The sequence below is a fragment of the Neofelis nebulosa genome, chromosome 7 (genome assembly GCF_028018385.1).
Source record: "Neofelis nebulosa isolate mNeoNeb1 chromosome 7, mNeoNeb1.pri, whole genome shotgun sequence".
NCBI classification, from domain to species: Eukaryota; Metazoa; Chordata; class Mammalia; order Carnivora; family Felidae; genus Neofelis; species Neofelis nebulosa.
In genome coordinates this window covers 133,274,226-133,295,938 of record NC_080788.1, presented here as the reverse complement: position 1 = coordinate 133,295,938, position 21,713 = coordinate 133,274,226, and the positions used below count along the sequence as shown (strand labels likewise).

Here is a 21,713-nt window from a genome sequence, read left to right as displayed (position 1 = left end):
AGTGCACATTAAATAGTCTCCAGAATAGATCACATATTAGGCACAAAACAAGTCTCATCAACTGAAAATAATGATTGGGTCAACCAAGAAATGAAAGAAGAAAGAAAAAAAATACTTGGAGACCAATGAAAATGAAAACAGAACAATCCAAAATCTTTGGTATGCAGCAAAAGCAGTTCTAAGAGAGAAGTTTATAGCAAAACAGGCCTGGAGCAAGAAAAATCTCAAACAACCTAACCCTACCTAAAAGAGAAAAAGAACCGACAAAACCCAAATCCAGCAGAAGGAAGGAAAAAACAAAGATTAGAGCTGAAATAAACAAAATAAAAACTAAAGAAACGATGGAACAGATCAATGAAACCAGGAGCTGGTTCTTTGAAAAGATCAACAAAACTGATAAACCTCCAGCCAGATTTATTAAGGGAGAAAAAAAACAACTCAAAATCAGAAGAAAAAGAGGAGAAATTACCAACACCACAGAAATAAAAGACTTGTAAGAGAATAGTATGAAAAATAATATGCCAAACAAATAATATGACAACCTAGAAGAAAAGGATAAATTCCTAGAAACATACAACCTATCAAAACTGAAACAGGGGGGCGCCTGGGTGGCTCAGTTGATTAAGGGACCAACTTAGGCCCAGGTCATGATCTCACAGTTTGTGAGTTCAAGCCCCGCGTCGGGCTCTGTGCTGACAGCTCAGAGCCTGGAGCCTACTTCGGATTCTGTGTCTCCCCTCTCTCTACCCATCCCCTGCTCACTCTCTGTGTCTCTCTGTCTCTCAATAATAAATAAATGTTAAAAAAAATTTTTAAAAAAGCTGAAACAGGAAGAAATAGAAAATTTGGAGGAATCCTGGGAAGATGGCGGCGTAGGAGGACGCTGGGCTCACTGTGCGTCCTGCTGATCACTTAGATTCCACCTACACCTGCCTAAATAACCCAGAAAACCGCCAGAAGACTAGCAGAACGGAGTCTCCGGAGCCAAGAGCAGATGAGAGGCCCACGGAAGAGGGTAGGAAGGGCGGAGAGGCGGTGCACGCTCCACGGACTGGCGGGAGGGAGCTGGGGTGGAGGGGCAGCCTGCCGGCCAAGCAGAGCCCCCGAGTCTGGCTGGCAAAGGCGGAGGGGCCGGACAGAGTGTGTTCCGACAGCAAGCGGACTTGACATCTGGAAGGTTATAAGCTAACAGCTCTGCTCGGATAGGGGGAGGGCTGGAGGACAACGGGAGGGAGAGTTGTTGAGCCTCCAACGACAGAGCTCAGCTTGGCGGGGAACAAAGGCGCTCGCCAGCAAAATCTCCCTCACCCATCCCCCAGCCAAAATCCCAAAGGGAACCGGTTCCCCTCACGGAACTTGCTTGCACCGCGCAAACACCCAACGCTGTGCTTCTGCGGATCCATCCCTCCGGCGGGTCTGACTCCCTTCCGGTGCCGCAGGGCCCCTCCAGAAGCGGATCTCCGAAGGAAAAGCGAGCTGAGTCTTCCCCTCCCACCCCTGTGCACCTTGCCAATCCACCCCAGCTAATACGCCAGATCCCCAGCACCACAAGCCTGGCAGTGTGCAGGTAGCCCAGACGGCCACACCACCCCACAGTGAATCCTGCCCCTAGGAGAAGGGAAGAGAAGGCACACACCAGTCTGACTGTGGCCCCAGCGGTGGGCTGGGGGCAGACATCAGGTCTGACTGCGTCCCCGCCCACCAACGCAAGTTATTCAAGACAGCATAGGGGAAGTGCCGCACCACTCCAGGGACTATCCAAAATGACGAAACGGAAGAATTCCCCTCAGAAAAACGTCCAGGAAGTAACAACAGCTAACGAACTGATCAAAAATGATTTAAACAATATAACAGAAAGTGAGTTTAGAATAATAGTCATAAAATTAATCGCTGGGCTTGAAAACAGTATAAAGGACAGCAGAGAATCTCTTGCTACAGAGATCAAGGGACTAAGGAGCAGCCAGGAGGAGCTAAAAAATGCGATCAATGAACTGCAAAATAAAATGGAGACAACTACGGCTCGGATTGAAGAGGCAGAGGAGAGAATAGGTGAACTAGAAGATAAAATTATGGACAAAGAAGAAGCTGAGAAGAAGATAAAAAAAATCCAGGAGTACGAGGGGAAAATTAGAGAACTAACTGATGCACTAAAGAGAAATAATCTACGCATAATTGGTATTCCAGAGGAGGAAGAGAGAGGGAAAGGTTCTAAAGGTGTACTTGAAGAAATAATAGCTGAGAACTTCCCGGATCTGGGGAAGGAAAAAGGCATTGAAATCCAAGAGGCACAGAGAACTCCCTTCAGACGTAACTTGAATCGATCTTCTGCACGACGTATCATAGTGAAACTGGCAAAATACGAGGATAAAGAGAAAATTCTGAAAGCAGCTAGAGATAAACGTGCTCTAACATATAAAGGGAGACCTATAAGACTCGTGACTGATCTCTCTACTGAAACTTGGCAAGCCAGAAAGGAATGGCAGGAGATCTTCAATGTGATGAACGGAAAAACCATGCAGCCGAGAATCCTTTATGCAGCAAGTCTGTCATTTAGAATAGAAGGAGAGATAAAGGTCTTCCCAAACAAACAAAAACTGAAGGAATTCGTCACCACTAAACCAGCCCTACAAGAGATCCTAAGGGGGATCCTGTGAGACAAAGTACCAGAGTCATCGCTACAAGCATGAAACCTACGGACATCACAATGACTCTAAACCCATATTTTTCTGTAATAACACTGAATGTAAATGGACTAAATGCGCCAACCAAAAGACATAGGGTATCAGAATGGATAAAAAAAAACAAGACCCATCTATTTGCTGTCTACAAGAGACTCATTTTAGACCTGAGGACACTTTCAGATTGAGAGTGAAGGGATGGAGAACTACTTGTCATGCCACTGGAAGTCAAAAGAAAGCTGGAGTAGCCATACTTATATCAGACAAACTAGACTTTAAATCAAAGGCTGTAACAAGAGATGAAGAAGGGCATTATATAATAATCACAGGGTCTATCCATCAGGAAGAGCTAACAATTATAAATGTCTATGTGCCGAATACAGGAGCCCCCAAATATATAAAACAATTACAAACATAAGTAACCTTATTGATAAGAATGTGGTCATTGCAGGGGACTTTAACACTCCACTTATAGAAATGGATAGATCATCTAGACACACGGTCAATAAAGAAACAAGGGCCCTGAATGATACATTGGATCAGATGGACTTGACAGATATAGTTAGAACTCTGCATCCCAAAGCAACAGAATATACTTTCTTCTCGAGTGCACATGGAACATTCTCCAAGATAGGTCACATACTGGGTCACAAAACAGCCCTTCATAAGTATAAAAGAATTGAGATCATACCATGCATACTTTCAGACCACAATGCTATGAAGCCTGAAATCAACCACAGGATAAAGTCTGGAAAACCTCCAAAAGCATGGAGGTTAAAGAACACCCTACTAAAGAATGAATGAGTCAACCAGGCAATTAGAGAAGAAATTAAAAAATATATGGAAACAAATGAAAATGAAAATACAACAATCCAAATGCTTTGGGATGCAGTGAAGGCAGTCCTGAGAGGAAAATACATTGCAATCCAGGCCCATCTCAAGAAACAAGAAAAATCCCCAATACAAAATCTAACAGCACACCTAAAGGAAATAGAAGCAGAACAGCAAAGGCAGCCTAAACCCAGCAGAAGAAGAGAAATAATAAAGATCAGAGCAGAAATAAACAATATAGAATCTAAAAAAACTGTAGAGCAGATCAACGAAACCAAGAGTTGGTTTTTTGAAAAAATAAAATTGATAAACCTCTAGCCAGGCTTCTCAAAAAGAAAAGGGAGATGACCCAAATAGATAAAATCATGAATGAAAATGGAATTATTACAACCAATCCCTCAGAGATACAAGCAATTATCAGGGAATACTATGAAAAATTATATGCCAACAAACTGGACAACCTGGAAGAAATGGACAAATTCCTAAACACCCACACGCTTCCAAAACTCAATCAGGAGGAAATAGAAAGCTTGATCAGACCCATAACCAGTGAAGAAATTGAATCAGTCATCAAAAATCTCCCAACAAATAAGAGTCCAGGACCAGATGGCTTCCCAGGGGAGTTCTACCAGACGTTTAAAGCAAAGATAATACCTATCCTTCTCAAGCTATTCCAAAAAATAGAAAGGGAAGGAAAACTTCCAGACTCATTCTATGAAGCCAGTATTACTTTGATTCCTAAAGCAGACAGAGACCCAGTAAAAAAAAGAGAACTACAGGCCAATATCCCTGATGAATATGGATGCAGAAATTCTCAATAAGATACTAGCAAACCGAATTCAACTGCATATAAAAAGAAATATGCACCATGATCAAATGGGATTCATTCCTGGGATGCAGGGCTGGTTCAACATTCGCAAATCAATCAATGTGATACATCACATTAATAAAAGATAAGAACCATATGATCCTGTCAATCGATGCAGAAAAGGCCTTTGATAAAATTCAGCAACGTTTCTTAGTAAAAACCCTCGAGAAAGTCGGGATAAAGGAATATACCTAAAGATCATAAAAGCCATTTATGAAAAGCCCACAGCTAACATCATCCTCAATGGGGAAAAACTGAGAGCTTTTTCCCTGAGATCAGGAACACGACAGGGATGCCCACTCTCACCGCTGTTGTTTAATGTAGTGTTGGAAGTTCTAGCATCAGCAATCAGACAACAAAAGGAAATCAAAGGCATCAAAATTGGCAAAGATGAAGTCAAGCTTTCACTTTTTGCAGATGACATGATATTTTACATGGAAAATCCGATAGACTCCACCAGAAGTCTGCTAGAACGGATACATGATTTTAGCAAAGTTGCAAGATACAAAATCAATGTACAGAAATCAGTTGTATTCTTACACACTAATAATGAAGCAACAGAAAGACAAATAAACTGATCCCATTCACAATTGCACCAAGAAGCATAAAATACCTAGGAATAAATCTAACCAAAGATGTAAAAGATCTGTATGCTGAAAACTATAGAAAGCTTATGAAGGAAATTGAAGAAGATACAAAGAAATGGAAAAACATTCTGTGCTCATGGATTGGAAGAATAAATATTGTTAAAATGTCAATACTACCCAAAGCTATCTACACATTCAATGCAATGCCAATCAAAATTGCAGCAGCATTCTTCTCGAAACTAGAACAAGCAATCCTAAAATTCATATGGAACCACAAAAGGCCCCGAATAGCCAAAGTAGTTTTGAAGAAGACCAAAGCAGGAGGCATCACAATCCCAGACTTTAGCCTCTAGTACAAAGCTGTTATCATCAAGACAGCATGGTATTGGCACAAAACAGACATATTGACCAATGGAATAGAATAGAAACCCCAGAACTAGACCCACAAATGTATGGCCAACTAATCTTTGACAAAGCCGGAAAGAACATCCAATGGAAAAAAGACAGTCTCTTTAACAAATGGTGCTGGGAGAAGTGGACAGCAACATGCAGAAGATTGAAACTAGACCACTTTCTGACACCATTCACAAAAATAAACTCAAAATGGATAAAGGACCTGAATGTGAGACAGGAAACCATTAAAACCCTAGAGGAGAAAGCAGGAAAAGACCTCTCTGTGCTCAGCCGTAGCAATTTCTTACTTGACACATCTTCAAAGGCAAGGGAATTAAAAGCAAAAATGAACTACTGGGACCTTATGAAGATAAAAAGCTTCTGCACAGCAAAGGAAACAACCAACAAAACTAAAAGGCATCCAACGGAATGGGAAAAGATATTTGCAAATGACCTATTGGACAAAGGGCTAGTATCCAAACTCTATAAAGAGCTCACCAAACTCCACACCCGAAAAACAAATAATCCAGTGAAGAAATGGGCAGAAAACATGAATAGACACTTCTCTAAAGAAGACATCCGGATGGCCAACAGGCACATGAAAAGATGCTCAACGTCGCTCCTCATCAGGGAAATACAAATCAAAACCACACTCAGATATCACCTCACGCCGGTCAGAGTGGCCAAAATGAACAAATCAGGAGACTATAGGTGCTGGAGAGGATGTGGAGAAACGGGAACCCTCTTGCACTGTTGGTGGGAATGCAAATTGGTGTAGCCACTCTGGAAAACAGTGTGGAGGTTCCTCAAAAAATTAAAAATAGACCTACCCTATGACCCAGCAATAGCACTGCTAGGAATTTACCCAAGGGATACAGGAGTACTGATGCATAGGGGCACTTGTACCCCTGTTTATAGCAGCACTCTCAACAATAGCCAAATGATGGAAAGAGCCTAAATGTCCATCAACTGATGAATGGGTAAAGAAATTGTGGTTTATATACACAATGGAGTACTACGTGGCAATGAGAAAGCATGAAATATGGCCCTTTGTAGCAACATGGATGGAACTGGAGAGTGTTATGCTAAGTGAAATAAGCCATACAGAGAAAGACAGATACCATATGGTTTCACTCTTGTGTGGATCCTGAGAAACTTAACAGAAACCCGTGGGGGAGGGGAAGGGAAAAAAAAAAAGAGGTTAGAGTGGGAGAGAGCCAAAGCATAAGAGACTCTTAAAACTGAGAACAAACTGAAGGTTGATGGGGGGTGGGAGGGAGGGGAGGGTGGGTGATGGGTATTGAGGAGGGCACCTTTTGGGATGAGCACTGGGTGTTGTATGGAAACCAATTTGACAATAAACCTCAGATATTGAAAAAAAATTTTTTGAACAGACTGATTACCAGCAATGAAAGTGAACCACTTATCCAAAAATTCTCAACAAACAACAGTTTAGGATCAGATGGCTTCACAGGCGAATTCTACCAAACACTTAAAGAAGAGTTAATATCTGTTTTTCTCAAACTTTTCTAAAAAATAGAAGAGGAAAGAAAGCTTCCAAATTTGTTTTATGAGGCCAGCATTACCTTGATACCAAAACCAGATAAAGATACCACAATAAAAGAGAACTGCAGGCCAATATCTCTGATGAATATAGATGTGATAATCCTCAACAAAATATTAGCAAACCAAATCCAACAATATATTTTTTTAAGTTTAATTATTTTGAGAGAGACAGCATGAGCATGGGGGAGGGGCAGAGAGAGGGGGGAGAGAGAGAATCCCAAGCAGGTTCTGTGCCCCCAACATCCGTTCATAATAAAAACTTTCAACAAAGGTTTGGAGGGGATATACCTCAACATAATAAAGGCTATATATGAAAACCCCACAGCTAACATCATAATTAATGGTGAAAAATTGAGAGTTTTCCCCATAAGGTCAAGAACAAGACCGGGATGTTCATTCTTACCACTTTTATTCGACATAGGACTTGTAAGTCCTAGCCACAGCAGTGAGACAAGAAAAAGAAAAGACACCCAAACTGGTAAGGAAAAAGTAAAACTTTCACTCTCTGCAGATGACATGATACTATATATGGAAAACCCTAAAACTCCACCAAAAAACTGCTAGAACTGATAAATGAATTCAGTAAGGTTATAGGATACAAAATCAATATACAGAAATCTGTTGCATTTCTATACACTAATAAGAAGCAGAAGGAGAAATTAAGAAAATAATCCCATTTACAACTGCACCCCAAAATAATAAAATACCAGGGTGCCTGGCTGACTCAGTCGTTAGAGCATGTGACTCTTGATCTCAGGGTTGTAAGTTTGAGCCCAATGTTGGGTGTAGAAATTACTTAAAATCTTAAAAAAAATACCTAGATATAAATTTAACCAAGCAGGTGAAAGACCTGTACTCTGAAAACTATAATGATGAAAGAAATTAAGGGGGCATCGGGGTAGCTCAGTTAAACATCTGACTCTTGATTTTGGCTCAGATCATGGTCTCCATGGTGCATGGAATCGAGCCCTGCGTCGGGCTCTGTGCTGATAGCATGGAGCCTGCTTGGGATTCTCTTTCTCTCTCTCTGTCCCGCCCCCATGCGCTCGCTCTCTCTCTCTCTTTCTCTCTCTCTCTCTCTCTCTCTCTCTCTCTCTCTCTCTCTCTCTTTCTTTCTCTCTCTCAATATAAATAAGTATTAAAGAAAAAAAATTTAGGATGACGCAAACACATGGAAAGATATTCCATACTCACAGATTGGAAGAACACGTACTGTTAAAATGTCCATACTACCCTAAGTAGTCTACAGATTCAACACAATTCCTATCGCAGTACCAACAGCATTTTCACTAACCTAGAACCAAATAATAGTAAAATTTGTATGGAACCACAAAGGACCCCAAGTAGCCAAAGCAGTCTTGAAAAGGAACAAAGCTGGAGGTATCACAATCCCAGATTTCAAGATATACTACAAAGCTGTAGTAATCAAACCAGTATGGTTCTAGAACAAAAACAGACACATGGATCAATGGAATAGGATAAAGAACTCAGAATAAACCCGTGATTATATGGCCAATTAATCTTCAACAAAAGAGGCAAGAATATGCAATAGGAAAAAGACAGTCTCTTCAACAAATGGTGTTGGGAAAACTGGACAGCTACATGCAGAAGAATGAAACTGGACCATTTTCTTATAACCATACACAAAAATAAAGTCAAAGTGGATTAAGGATCTAAATGTGAAACCTGAAACTAAAAATCCTAGAAGAGAGCACAGGCAGTAATTTCTCTGACATTGGCCATAGCAACATTTTTCTAGATAGGCCTCCTGAGGCAAGGGAAACAAAATCAAAAATAAACTATTGGGACAGCTTCAAAATAAAAAGGTTCTGTGCAGCAAAGGAAACAACCAACAAAACTAAAAGACCCCCTATTTGAATAGGAGAAGATATCTGCAAATGATATATCTGATAAAGGGCTAGTATTAAAAAAATACAAAGAATACACATCTCAAGATGCTTGGGTGGCTCAGTTGGTTAAGTGTCCGACTTTGGCTGAGGTCGTGATCTCGCAGTTTGTGAGTTCGAGCCCCGCATCATGCTCTGTGCTGACAGCTTGGAGCCTGGAGCCTGCTTCAGATTCTGTGTCTCCCTCTCTCTCTGCCCCTCCCTGCTCACGCTGTGTTTCTGTCTCTCAATAATAAATAAACGTTAAAAAAAAAAAGAATACACATCTCAACACCAAAAAAATAATCTATTAAAAGTGGTCAAAAGACAGGGGCGTCTGGGTGGCTCAGTCAGTTAAACATCTGACTTTGGCTCAGGTCATGATTTCATAGTTTGTAAGTTCAAGCCCCACATCGGGCTGTCTTTTTTCAGTGCAGGGACTGCTTTGGATCCTCTGTCTCCCTCTCTCTCTGTACCTCCCCCACTTTCACATGCTCTCTCTCAATAAATAACAAGACTTTTTAAAAATGCGCAGAAGACATGAACAGACATTTCTCCAAAGAAGAAATACAAGGGGTCAACAGACACATGAAAAGATGCTCAGTATCACTCATCATAGGGAACTGCAAATCAAAACCACAATGAGATATCATGTCACACCTGTCAGAATGACTAAAATCAAAAACACAAGAAACAAGTATTGGCAAGGATGTGGAGAAAAAGTAACCCTCATGCACTGTTGGTGGGAATGCAAACTGGTACAGCCACTGTGGAAAACACTATGGAAGTTCCTCAAAAAATTAAAAACAGAATTACCATATGATTCAGTAATTCCACTACTGGGTATTTACCCAAAGAATATGAAAACAATAATTCAAAAAGATATGTGCACTCCTGTGGTTATTGCAGCATTATTTTTAATACCCAAATTATGGGAGCAGCCCAAGTGTCCATCAATAGATGAATTGATAAAGAAGATGTGGTATATATACAATGGAATATTAGCCATAAAACAGAGTGAAAGCTTGCCATTTGCCACAACATGAACGGATCTAGAGTGTGTAATGCTAAGTGGTATCGTCAGAGAAAGACAAATATCCTACGATTTCACTTATATGTGGAATTTAAACAACAAAACAAATGAACAAAGGGGAAAAAAAGAGACCAAAAAACAGACTCTTAACTATGGAGAACAAACTGAGGGGAGGTGGGTAGGGGAATGGGTAAAAATAGGTGAAGGGGATTAACAGTATACTTCTCGTGATGAGCAATGAATAATATATGGAACTATTGAGTCCCTGTATTGTACACCTGAAACTGCTGTAACAGGGTATGTTAATTACACTGGAATTTTTTTAAAAAAAGGAACTTAATGAGAGGAAGGTAGTAATGTTCACTGAATGCTTTTATTTTATTTTATTTTATTTTTTTCAACGTTTTTTATTTATTTTTGGGACAGAGAGAGACAGAGCATGAACGGGGGAGGGGCAGAGAGAGAGGGAGACACAGAACCGGAAACAGGCTCCAGGCTCCAAGCCATCAGCCCAGAGCCTGACGCGGGGCTCGAACTCACGGACCGCGAGATCGTGACCTGGCTGAAGTCGGACGCTTAACCGACTGCGCCACCCAGGCGCCCCACTGAACGCTTTTAAATAGGATTAATTCTATGCAGTTTTACGTATATGATTTTAAAACAATTTAAATGTCATAATAAATCATGAAAGAAAATATTTTAAAAACTTAAACATCCTGCTACATATATATATTTATATTTTATGTATGTTTGTTTGTTTGTTTATTTATTTATTTATTTATTTATTTATTTATTTATTTATTTTTAAGGAAAGCTTTTACAGGTCAACACTGGTGCTAAAGAACAATTATTCTTTGAAGCTCCCAGAGGGAAAAAACAAACCATTCCCAGTGTGGAGGTAGGAAAATAATAGTGTTTGCAATGTTGTGAATATGACTAGGTGGTTAGAAAACTGATGCCTGACTTTTATTGTTTACATATGAAGCCTGTTCTCAAATTATTCAAATCATGGATGTTCTTTCCGTGAGTTTATTTTACTGGCCTAGACTATTAGATGAGTAGAAGAAGAGGTGCTGTATTAAGAAAAGGAATAAATACTTTTATGTCTAGCTGTGCTTCAGTTGCTTTTCTCAAAGAGAAGCAAGCAGATAGACATGCTATCTTAGGTGGGAGTATTGCATGTCTATCAAATCTTTTGGAAACCACATGCCTAAGACGTTTGTTGGCAAATTTAAAGAAAAAGAAAAAAGGAAAACAATGTGTTTGGCTTTTTTTCTTCAATGATCTTTTTTTTTTTAAGTTTATTTATTTATTTTGAGAGACAGCGAGAGTAGTGGAGGGGCAGAGAGAGAGAGAGAGAGAGAACCCCAAGCAGGCTTTGTGCCGTCAGCATGGAGCTAGATGTGCCATCAGCATGGAGCTAGTCTTGATCCCATGAATGGTGATATCATGACCTGAGCTGAAACCAAGACCAGATGCTTAACCAACTGAGCCACCCAGGCACCCTGTGTTTGGTTTTGTGACTGATGGTATTAGCATATTTTTTTGACAAGGCTGAAGAAGAGAGGCTAAACACATTTAATATTAAAGTGGCTTAATAAAGAGAAGGTCTGTCAGTAAAGTTCTTAATTTCCAGTAATGATTAATTGGAAAACATGCCTCTAAAGTATTAGAAATTTAGACATGAGGTATAAACTACTTGATTGTTCTAAGAGCAGAAACTGTCTTATTATCACTGAATTCTCAGCATGTAAAACATACAGGTGTATAATAAGTACATGTTGAATAATGTTATGTTAAAATTTTTCTACAGGGACTAGTAGCCTTGGGAAACTACAAAAAACAAGAAAACTAATAATTTAACTATTTTTATTAAAATTTTAATTTTACTTGTGACATATATAATTATAAAGAAACATTCAGATTTTTGTTGTTAATTTTTAAGGTTTAGATATTACAAAGTTACAGCCTTTTTTTCCTTTTTAGGTAGAAAAAATTTGTTGGGCATCATGGACAAGTGTGCTTGGTTTATGCTGTGAGGGAATTTGGCCAGTAATTGGAGAAGTCACAGATATAACTGCCTCTTGCCTCACCAGTGACAAAATGGTCCTAGCTACTGGGGATGATTTGGGATTTGTGAAGTTATTTAGATATCCTGCTAAAGTATGTGTTTTTCTTTAACTCCCATAATGATCTTAATTATAAAAATGGTTAAGGTCGTGTGCTTTCATAGTATGTCATTGTTGTAATGAGTATTACATATGTAATATGAAAAGTTTAGAATCCTATTTTTGACATCATATTTATAGCTTTTAAAAAAATGTTTACTTATGAGGTGCCTGGGTGGCTCAGTCGGTTGAGCATCAGACTTCGGCTCAGGTCATGATCCCATGGCTGACGAGTTCGAGCCCCGCGTTGGGTGCTATGCTGACAGCTCAGAGCCTGGAGCCTGCTTCAGGTTCTGTGTCTCCGTCTCTCTCTGCCCCTCCCCGCTCATACTGTGTCTCTCACTGTCTCAAAAATAAATATAAACATTTAAAAAATTATTTAAAAAAATGTTTACTTATTTTGGGAAAGAGAGTGCACACACATTTGAGTTGGGGAAGGGCAGAGAGAGAGAATCCCAAGCAGGCTCTATGCTGTCAGTGCAGAGCCCGACCTGGGGCTCGATCCCATATACCCTGGGATCATGACCTGAGCCAAAATCAAGAGTTGGATGCTTAACCTACTGAGTCCACCCAGGCACCTGTATAGCTTTTACTTAGAATTAGTATTATAATTTATGATTTCATGCCTTAAGTTATATTGTACAGTGTTTCTCAATATCGAGTAATATAAATATCCCTTTTAGAAGAAACATTTCTTTTATCCCTAATATTAAATAATTTTAGTATTCTTTTGGTTAAATATATACCATTAACAGTAAATACAAACTATATTTATAGCTTTAAAGTTCAAAATGTTTTAACTATTAGATACAAAATACTATAAAATACCTATAAAATTAAAATAGACATGATTCAATGTAATGAATGATGTTATGTTGCTAAAACTAGATTGTACAGAACCTTTGGAGTGCTATATGCCAGTGCTGTGTGAAGATTGAATTCTCTTATTGGTTTCTCTTCTTTTCAAACTACTGGAAAACATTAGGCTTTCACTTGGCACAAAAATAAAATTCATATATCAAGTCCAGATGCATTAATTCTTTTTTTTTTTTTTTTTTTTTTTTTTTTCAACGTTTTTTATTTATTTTTGGGACAGAGAGAGACAGAGCATGAACGGGGGAGGGGCAGAGAGAGAGGGAGGCACAGAAGCGGAAACAGGCTCCAGGCTCTGAGCCATCAGCCCAGAGCCCGACGCGGGGCTCGAACTCACGGACCGCGAGATCGTGACCTGGCTGAAGTCGGACGCTTAACCGACTGCGCCACCCAGGCGCCCCCAGATGCATTAATTCTTAATTGTTACTAATTCAGATACACATTTGGCTCTTGAACAACGTGGGGGTTGGGGTGCCAACCCCCATACAATCAAAAATCCACATACAACCTTTGACTCCCCCAAAACTTTACTAATCGCCTACTATTGACTTGAGGCCTTACTGATAGCATAAAGTCAATTAACACATATTTTGTATGTTATGTGTATTATATACTATATTCTTACAATAAAGTAAGCTAGAGAAAAGAAAATGTTATTACAAAAATAATAAGGAAGAGAAAACATTTACAGGACTGTACTGTGTTTATTGAAAAGTATTTGCATATAAGTGGCTCTATGCACTTCAAACCCATGTTGTTCAAGGATCACTTATATACTATAACCTGGCAACAGCACGAACATAAACATAAATTTGAAATAGGGCACTGAAATCTTATGATATTGGTGGTCTTAAGTAACTGCTCATGTTAATATAATAAGGCATTTATTGGTCAGAAACTTCACTTCTAGCATTCTAGGTGGTATAGATGCCTTAAGAATAGGTTCTAGGATAATCATCTATGGATTCCTGCTTCACTTCTGTATAACAAGAACCACAAAATCTTAGAGAAAGTATCTTCTTGCAGTGTTTCGGTGACAGATCCCCCCCTTCTATTTGAGCTAGCATTTATTAGGAGTCTTTTCCAAAGAATTCACTGTTTTAGCTATCACTATATTTTAAGACATGTATTATTTTAATACCTTTGAAAAGATGTCCATCTAAAACTTGCTTATAATACATTGATCTGAAATTTACTTACTTAATTTGTTAGCGTTATGCTAGTGTTCTAGATTTAAAGATTGTCAGTGTCTATTGTGTTTTTCTTGATTTTTAAAATAAAAAATATATTTTTGTGGGTACTGCTTATAAACAAAAACACTAATGAATTGAGATGAAAGATATTTACATGAGTATATTCCAAAAGGGTTGATAATTACTTTTTGTTAATATGGCCATGCTGTACATAAGCATTTATATCCTTTTCAGTTGTTGTGTCTATTTCCAGCAATAATATGTCTGCAGAGCCATTTTTTTGAACAGATATGTACTTTTCCATAGACATCTACTGTAGTTAGCTATTACTTTATTGAACATTTAAGGTATTTAAGTTTTTTCACTGCTGTGGGTACTGTGGTGAAAGTTTTTTGCACACATAGAATTTTCTTAGCATAGACCCCTAGAAGTGGGGGGATTGGTGAGTCAAAGGTCAGGACATTCTTATGCTTTTAATGCACAATACCAAGTTGATTTTCAAAACACTTGTGCCCGTAGTACTAACAATGTGTGGGACTACTAGTTTTATCCTGTTGTCAACAGGTTTGGAAATTGTCATTTTTTATTCTAGTGAATTTCAGTATTTTCTGTTTTTTTTTTTTTTTACAAGATGACTTTGTGATGATTAATTTCCAATCATATATTAAGAAATAAATTCAAAATTATAACTGACCATTTTCAAGTAATAACAGTTTTGTTTTCATCTTTAGGGAAAATTTGGAAAGTTTAAGAGGTATGTGGCCCATAGTACACATGTCACAAATGTTCGCTGGACCTACGATGACAGCATGTTGGTTACCTTAGGAGGTGCAGATATGTCTTTAATGGTTTGGACAAATGAAATGGAGGGCTATCGAGAAAAAAGACCTTGTGATAGTGAAGAATCTGATACAGATTCTGAAGAAGATGGGGGTATGTCATTTTTAACTATTTTAACAAAAGCATAGGAACAATTTAGCACCACGGATTTAAACTACAGCAGTTAAACAAGTAATAATAATGTTAGAATAATTGTGGTTTTAGTCTTTGTCATCTGTTTAACACCAAAATTGATTGTATGACTCAAAAATAACATGCTGGCATGTATTGATGGCTTAAATATATCTTTATCTACAAATGTATGATAATGCTACTTCAAGTAAGTACTAAAGTAAATTTTGTAGTATTGAACTTAGTATTTTCAAATGATTTTCATCTTTTCCTGATATACAAATAAGACCAGCTCATTATAGAAAAGTTAGAAAATACATTTTGCAAAAAAAGAATAAACACAGTATCCATAATTTGACCACTCAGAGGTAACTTTTGTTAACATGTTGAGGCATTCTGTTTTTTAACAAAAATGATATTATATTGAATTTATGTTTTATAGGCTAATATTATCTCTTAGTAATATTTCAAAAACATTTGTTATGTATCATTAAAAATTCTACATCATTTTTTATTGGCTGTATATTATTTCATAATTTGACTATAACACAGTTTATTTAACTTATTTTTTACTGTTGAACATCCTTGAATCCAATTTATAAGATCATAATAGAGCTCCTCAGTTGTAACTTAGAGAATAATTCTTATGTTTTGATGGCAGGTTATGACAGTGATGTTACAAGAGAGAATGAAATCAGTTACACCATTAGAGCCTTATCAACAAATATTCGCCCAATGTTTGGAGTCAAGCCTCATTTGCAACAGAAGGAACCCTCAGTTGATGAGAGGTAACAGTCAAATTTAAAACTAGATGAAGAAAAATATATTGGTTTTGAAAATTGAATTTAGGGGCACCTGGGTGGCTCAAATGGTTGAACTTCCGACTTCGGCTCAGGTCATGATCTCACGGCTCATGAGCTTAAGTCCCGCGTCAGGCTCTGCTGACAGCTCAGATCCTGGAGCCTGCTTCGGATTCTGGGTCTCCCTCTCTCTCTGCCCCTCCTCTGCTCACGCTCTGTCTCTCTCTGTCTCTCAAAAATAAATAAACATTAAAAAAAATTGTAAAAAATTGAATTTACTGTTTGAATTTTTGCAAAAACTAAGTTAACAGTGGTACTCTTGCATTTTACAGCTCCCAGCACCTCTTAGAAAATATATTTGTTCTTAAATACTTTTTAGTGATGTCACTGTCTTTTGTCAATAGTGTAGGGAATATATAAAGTCTATATGATTAAAAGAATATTATTTGCTAACTTCTATTAATATATGTGAGGGGATTGTAGGAGATAATAAAAATTGAATCCAATACCAAGTATGTTTTAGGAAGCACATGAGCAGAGGTAGGATTAAAGTTTGAAAAGGCGTTTTTATCCATGCACCTTTAATCAAGGATAGAAAATCATTATTTAAAAATTTTTTTCTGGGGTATCTGGGTGGCTCAGTCAATTAAGCATAAGCATCCGACTTCAGCTCAAGTCATGATCTTGTGGTTTGTGCTGACAGCTCGGAGCCTGGAGCCTGCTTCAGATTCTGTGTCTCCCTCTCTCTCTGCCCCTCCCCGGCTTGTGCTCTGTCTGTCTCTGTCTCAAAAATAAACATTAAAAAAAATTTTTAGTGTTAAAAAAAAAAATTAAAAAATTTCCAGAAGGCAAGTGGAAGCAGCATCCCATTAGAGAATGGGAATTACTGGTCTTTGTCTGGAAGCAGCGAACCAAAAATAAAGGCTGTGCACAGCAATTTTATGAGGAGAGAGAATTTTTTAATAAAGTCTCTGAGTTAGAGGACAGGTCAAGAGAGGGATTGTGAACATAATAATCATTAGGGAATATGGAGAACTGTGAAGAGGTATATGGATCAACGAATGACCTGGATTTCAAAAGTGAAGTTTTTAAGAAATGATAAAGGAAAAATTATCCAGAAACTGCAGTGAGGAACCAAGGAGGAGTAGGAGGTGGGAACAGCAGTGACGTCTTCTGTCAAAAACTGTGTTGAGGAAAACTGTTATGAGAAATTGGTAAGAATATTTGAGGGAGAAGTTAAAATGACAAGGGAGTTCACTCACATTGGACAGAATTTGTAGAAAATTCGAGTAAATGTCTAGTCAGTGAGGGTAGTGCTGAAGGCCCCTGGGGCTCAGCTGGATAGTAATGACCAGAAAGCATTGGCAGAAGGGTTTGAGCTTGCACTGCAGCTGATGTTCAGGGAGAAGGATGGGAGGATGAGGGGCATGTTACTGATGGAGAGCGGGGAGCTAGAGATCTCTGAACTGACGAGCCGCAAAGTTCCCACGGAAGTTCTTGGGAGGTGTTCAGTCATGCCTCCACAGCAGCTTTTCCACGTGCCCATTTGCTGATGAATTCTCAGATAATTGCATTGGCGTCCCTTATGGATAGGGGGACAACATGGTGAGTATCCATTTTGTCATCACATATAAAGAGGCACAGTATTAAATTAGAGATAGGTTTGGGGCTTCTGGGTGACTGAGTTGGTTGAGTGTCCGACTTCGGCTCAGGTCATGATCTCATGGTTCATGTGTTCGAGCCCCTGATGGAGCTCTGTGCTGACAGCTGGGAGCCTGGAACCTGCTTCATATTCTGTGTCTCCCTCCCTCCCTGCACCTCCCTCGCTCGTGCTCTGTCTCTCTCAAAAATAAATAAACATTAAAATTTTTTTAAAAAATCACTAACTTATGAAGTATTTAAAAAAAATTTTTTTTAATGTTTTTATTTACTTTTGAGACAGAGAGAGACAGAGCATGAGCAAGGGAGGGGCAGAAAGAGAGGGAGACAGAATCTGAAGCAGGCTCTAGGCTCTGAGCTGTCAGCACAGAGCCTGATGCGGGGCTCAAACTCACAGACTGGACTGTGAGATCCTGACCTGAGCTGAAGTTGGATGCTTAACCGACTGAGCCACCCAGGTGCCCCTAGAGTATTTTATAAAATGAAAAATAATGTATATAAAGAATTTAGGTAGTAAGTCTTCACCACCCCTCCCTGGGAATGAAATATAGAATCACCTGAGGAAGATACCTGGTTAGTACTAAAACACTCCCTGAAACTAAATATCCACAAAGCAATGAACAATGCCTGTATAATCCATTAATTAGAGAAATACATAGAATTGTGCAAATGTAGATGTTCCTAATGAGGATTTGTGCAGTACAGTGTTTAATATTTCTGAAATTATATTCTACAGGTAATGAAAAGTAAAGAGTGTACTATAAGGAGGAAGGAACTCTAGACCTTCCCATAAATCTTTTTTATTTATTATATTGATTTTTAATAAAAATACTATCATTTATCAGATAAATTAGGTATATTAGAAAATGTGACCTAATTTTAATGATGTAGCCCATCGTTCATGGTAAAACACTTAAAATTCCTCCTTTATTAATAAAGTGACCCAAGTTCTGACAGATGTAAGGATTTTACTGCTCATGAAAAATGCTTGATGGGCGCCTGGTGGCTCAGTGGGTCAAGCATCCGACTCTTGATTTTGACTGTCATAATCTCACAATTAGATCAAGCCCCGCATCAGGCTCTGCGTTGACAGTGAGGAACCTGCTTGGGATTCTTTCTCTCCCTGACTCTCTCTCTCTGTCCCTCCCCTGTTCATGCTGTCTCTCAAAATAAATATACTTTTTAAAAAATGAAAAAAAAAACATTTGACACTTCATAATCTTTGCTGTTAGCTTTTTTATTTTACAGCTAGATTTTTCAAAATTATTTTTGAATTGTTTTGCATTTGTTCTTAGTTTGTTTTATAATTTCAACTCTGCTGAATTCTTTTGAAAATGTCAAGGCGAAAGACAGAAATGACTCCTAGTTAGGAGCCTTCGTTTTCATAAAATGAGAGAATCAAAGGAGAAAAAAGGAAGACATTTCTTTGGCCAATTTTGTATATATTTGTGAGATAATGTCTGTATAATTGTTTTTGTATTTTAAATAAAATATATTATTGTTATCAAATAAGAAACAAAACATTTAACTATAAACAGTTAAAACAAATACTTGTCAAATATCCACTTAAGAAAATGTTTCTGATGACAGTTGATAACTACTCTACTTGGTCCGTACTTTTACAGGGCCTTTTTTCCTAAATGACTAATAATTTTATGTTTTTCTTTTTGTAGCAAATCTTGTATATTTAAAGTAGTCATCAGTCAAATTTTCTTTTTTTTTTTTTTTATTTATTTTTGGGACAGAGAGAGACAGAGCATGAACGGGGGAGGGGCAGAGAGAGAGGGAGACACAGAATCAGAAACAGGCTCCAGGCTCCGAGCCATCAGCCCAGAGCCTGACGCTGGGCTCGAACTCACGGACCGCGAGATCGTGACCTGGCTGAAGTCGGACGCTTAACCGACTGCGCCACCCAGGCGCCCACAAATTTTCAATATTTTTTAATAAAAATGTTCCGAACAGTGTAGCATAAAATTTAGGCATTTTTGTGTTTCTTTAGAATTGTATTGATGTTTCCTTTCTTCTGTTAACTTAACTGCTACCTTTTAATCATCAGTTTCCATCAATTATTCATCATCAGTGTTTCTTGTTTTCCTCTTGCTCCTTTCAAAGGCAGGGGGTAGTAAGGTAAGTGTTTTATTAAATAAAATATTATATTCCATTATTTATTCTTTGTTCTGTTTTGATCTTTATAGTATTTTCAGGTATTGATTTTTTTTCCCTATAAAACATTGAACTACATCTGTCAAGAAAATTATAAAGTGAAATAAATCCTACAGGAAAATTGCATTTGTATGTGTAGTATGTGGGTGTTGCTGAGGTTCTTCTTGATGGTCATTTGGTTTTACACATGACTATTCACAAAGTGCAGATAGTTTGTTTCTCTGTAAGTGTCGGAGGCTCATAAAAATAGTTAACCACACATATTTATCAGTGACAAACTATTCAATTTATAGACCTGTTAGTTTTGTTTAATGTATATTTATACATTCATTTAAAAATATTAACATAGGGCAGTGATGATATCTGTATGTTTAATAAAATGGTATGTGCACAAAAGGACTCTCTGGAACACTTTTACAACTCCCTTTTAGTGAGATGAAAATGTCTTCAGGCAGTTTCTGAAACAGGACTGTGTGGGAAAAAACAGTCTATTTTAGAAGTAAAAAAAGGTACCATTAGGAAAATGCTGGGAGATAAGGATGAAAAAAATAGATTTGAGACCAGATTGTGCAGAAACTCAGGTATTAGGCACTCCTTAACTTCTTTGGTAGACAGCAAAACTTCATTATTTGTTTTAAATGAGTGATGTGTGGGGGCACCTGGGTGGCTCAGTCCATTGAATGTCTGACTCTTGATTTTGGCTCAGGTCACAGTCCTAGGGTCATAAGATCGAGCCCTGCGTCAGGCTCCACACTAACCATGGAGCCTACTTAAGAGTCAGCCTCCCTCCCTCTCCCTCTCTCCCTCCCTCTCCCTCCCTCCCTCCCTCTCTCCCTCCCTCCCTCTCTCCCTCTCTCCCTCTCTCCCTCTCCCTCCCTTCTCTCCCTCTCCCTCCCTTCTCTCCCTCCTCTGCCCTTCTCCCCAACTCAGGCTCTCTCTCCCCTGCTCATGCTGTCTCTAATTAAAAAAAAAAAAAACGTGAGGGCAAAGATAGAAGTCTAGAGTGTGATGTAACTTCTACAAAGCCCCACACTATCTTAGCAGAAATAAAACATTCAGATCTAGCCTCAGATCTGAAGTAACTTATTCAGGACTGATCTCTGCATTTTAAAGGGACGCTGACAGTTTACAGTGGAAGTCACTTGTTTCAAAACAAAGCTAAGTGGAGATACAGTTGTTGTCTTGGGTGTTAATGGAAGGGAGAAGTGACCTTCCTTTCATGAGCAGTTTCCATGCAGAGTTTAGATGACCGTTTGTCATCGGTGCTACAAAGAGATATTCTAGACATGTGAAGACTCCCTGGTTTCAGTAGGAGGATGGATGAGATGACTTTTGTGATCTCTTTCAGTTCTGTTTTGGTGATCATATTATTAAAGGGATTTTTTTAAAGTTATCTCCTTTACTAGAAAAAGCCTAAATCTAGCATGATCTTGAGTAACTCACATTGCCCGCTGGTTTGGACTGGCTGACTGGGACACCCCCTTGGGTCAGGAGGACCTACTTCACCTCCTTAGACAATTTCCTTAATAGCTCCCCAGTGCTACCAGCCTTTTAAGTTGGTTAACATTTTAGTCCCCATTCTTAAGAACAAAAATAAGCATCAGTGTTTTGTTTGAAATTCAGAGTACACTGTAGAAAAATATGAATGGTAAGCTTTAATATTTACAGCACAGAACATGTTCAATGCCCATTTTTCTGTTTTCACTTCCTTCCTATTTTTCCTGCCATTCATGGAGTAACTGGAGCTTTTCTAATATGCAGTAATAAATAACAATAGGCCTTTAATACATGCAGTATGGTCTGCATTAAACTTGTAAAAATATTTAGTACAGAAGTATTTTTACTAGTGTTTTAAATTCAAATTTGTGTTGTAATCTTTTCCCTTTTTCATCTGCTGCTGAAAAGAGGTTCCAGGTAATCCCCTCTCTTTGCTATATTTTACGAGACCTAATTATGTATTTTTATCATCTTTCATATTTACCATTAATGAGCTGTGTTGCTTGGTGTTAAGTTTTCCATGCTTCTCCCCTTTGAAATAAGTATCCCTGAAATGAGCAGCATCTT

The 21,713-nt window shown here is 38.4% G+C and overlaps 1 protein-coding gene across 12 annotated transcripts in view; it reads left to right on the top strand.

The window, feature by feature from the left end:
* EML5 (EMAP like 5) overlaps positions 1 to 21,713 on the top strand; it is a 182,288-nt gene that overhangs the window by 126,598 nt on the left and 33,977 nt on the right. For 10 of the 12 annotated variants that reach the window (XM_058739946.1, XM_058739947.1, XM_058739943.1 and 7 more), the window contains 5 exons: positions 10,652 to 10,740; positions 11,829 to 12,005; positions 14,808 to 15,009; positions 15,689 to 15,815; positions 19,599 to 19,613. In XM_058739946.1, coding sequence (XP_058595929.1) covers positions 10,652 to 10,740; positions 11,829 to 12,005; positions 14,808 to 15,009; positions 15,689 to 15,815; positions 19,599 to 19,613 — 610 coding nt within the window. The remainder of the gene's footprint in view (positions 1 to 10,651; positions 10,741 to 11,828; positions 12,006 to 14,807; positions 15,010 to 15,688; positions 15,816 to 19,598; positions 19,614 to 21,713) is intronic. The other 2 variants (XM_058739944.1, XM_058739942.1) reach the window with 1 other exon arrangement.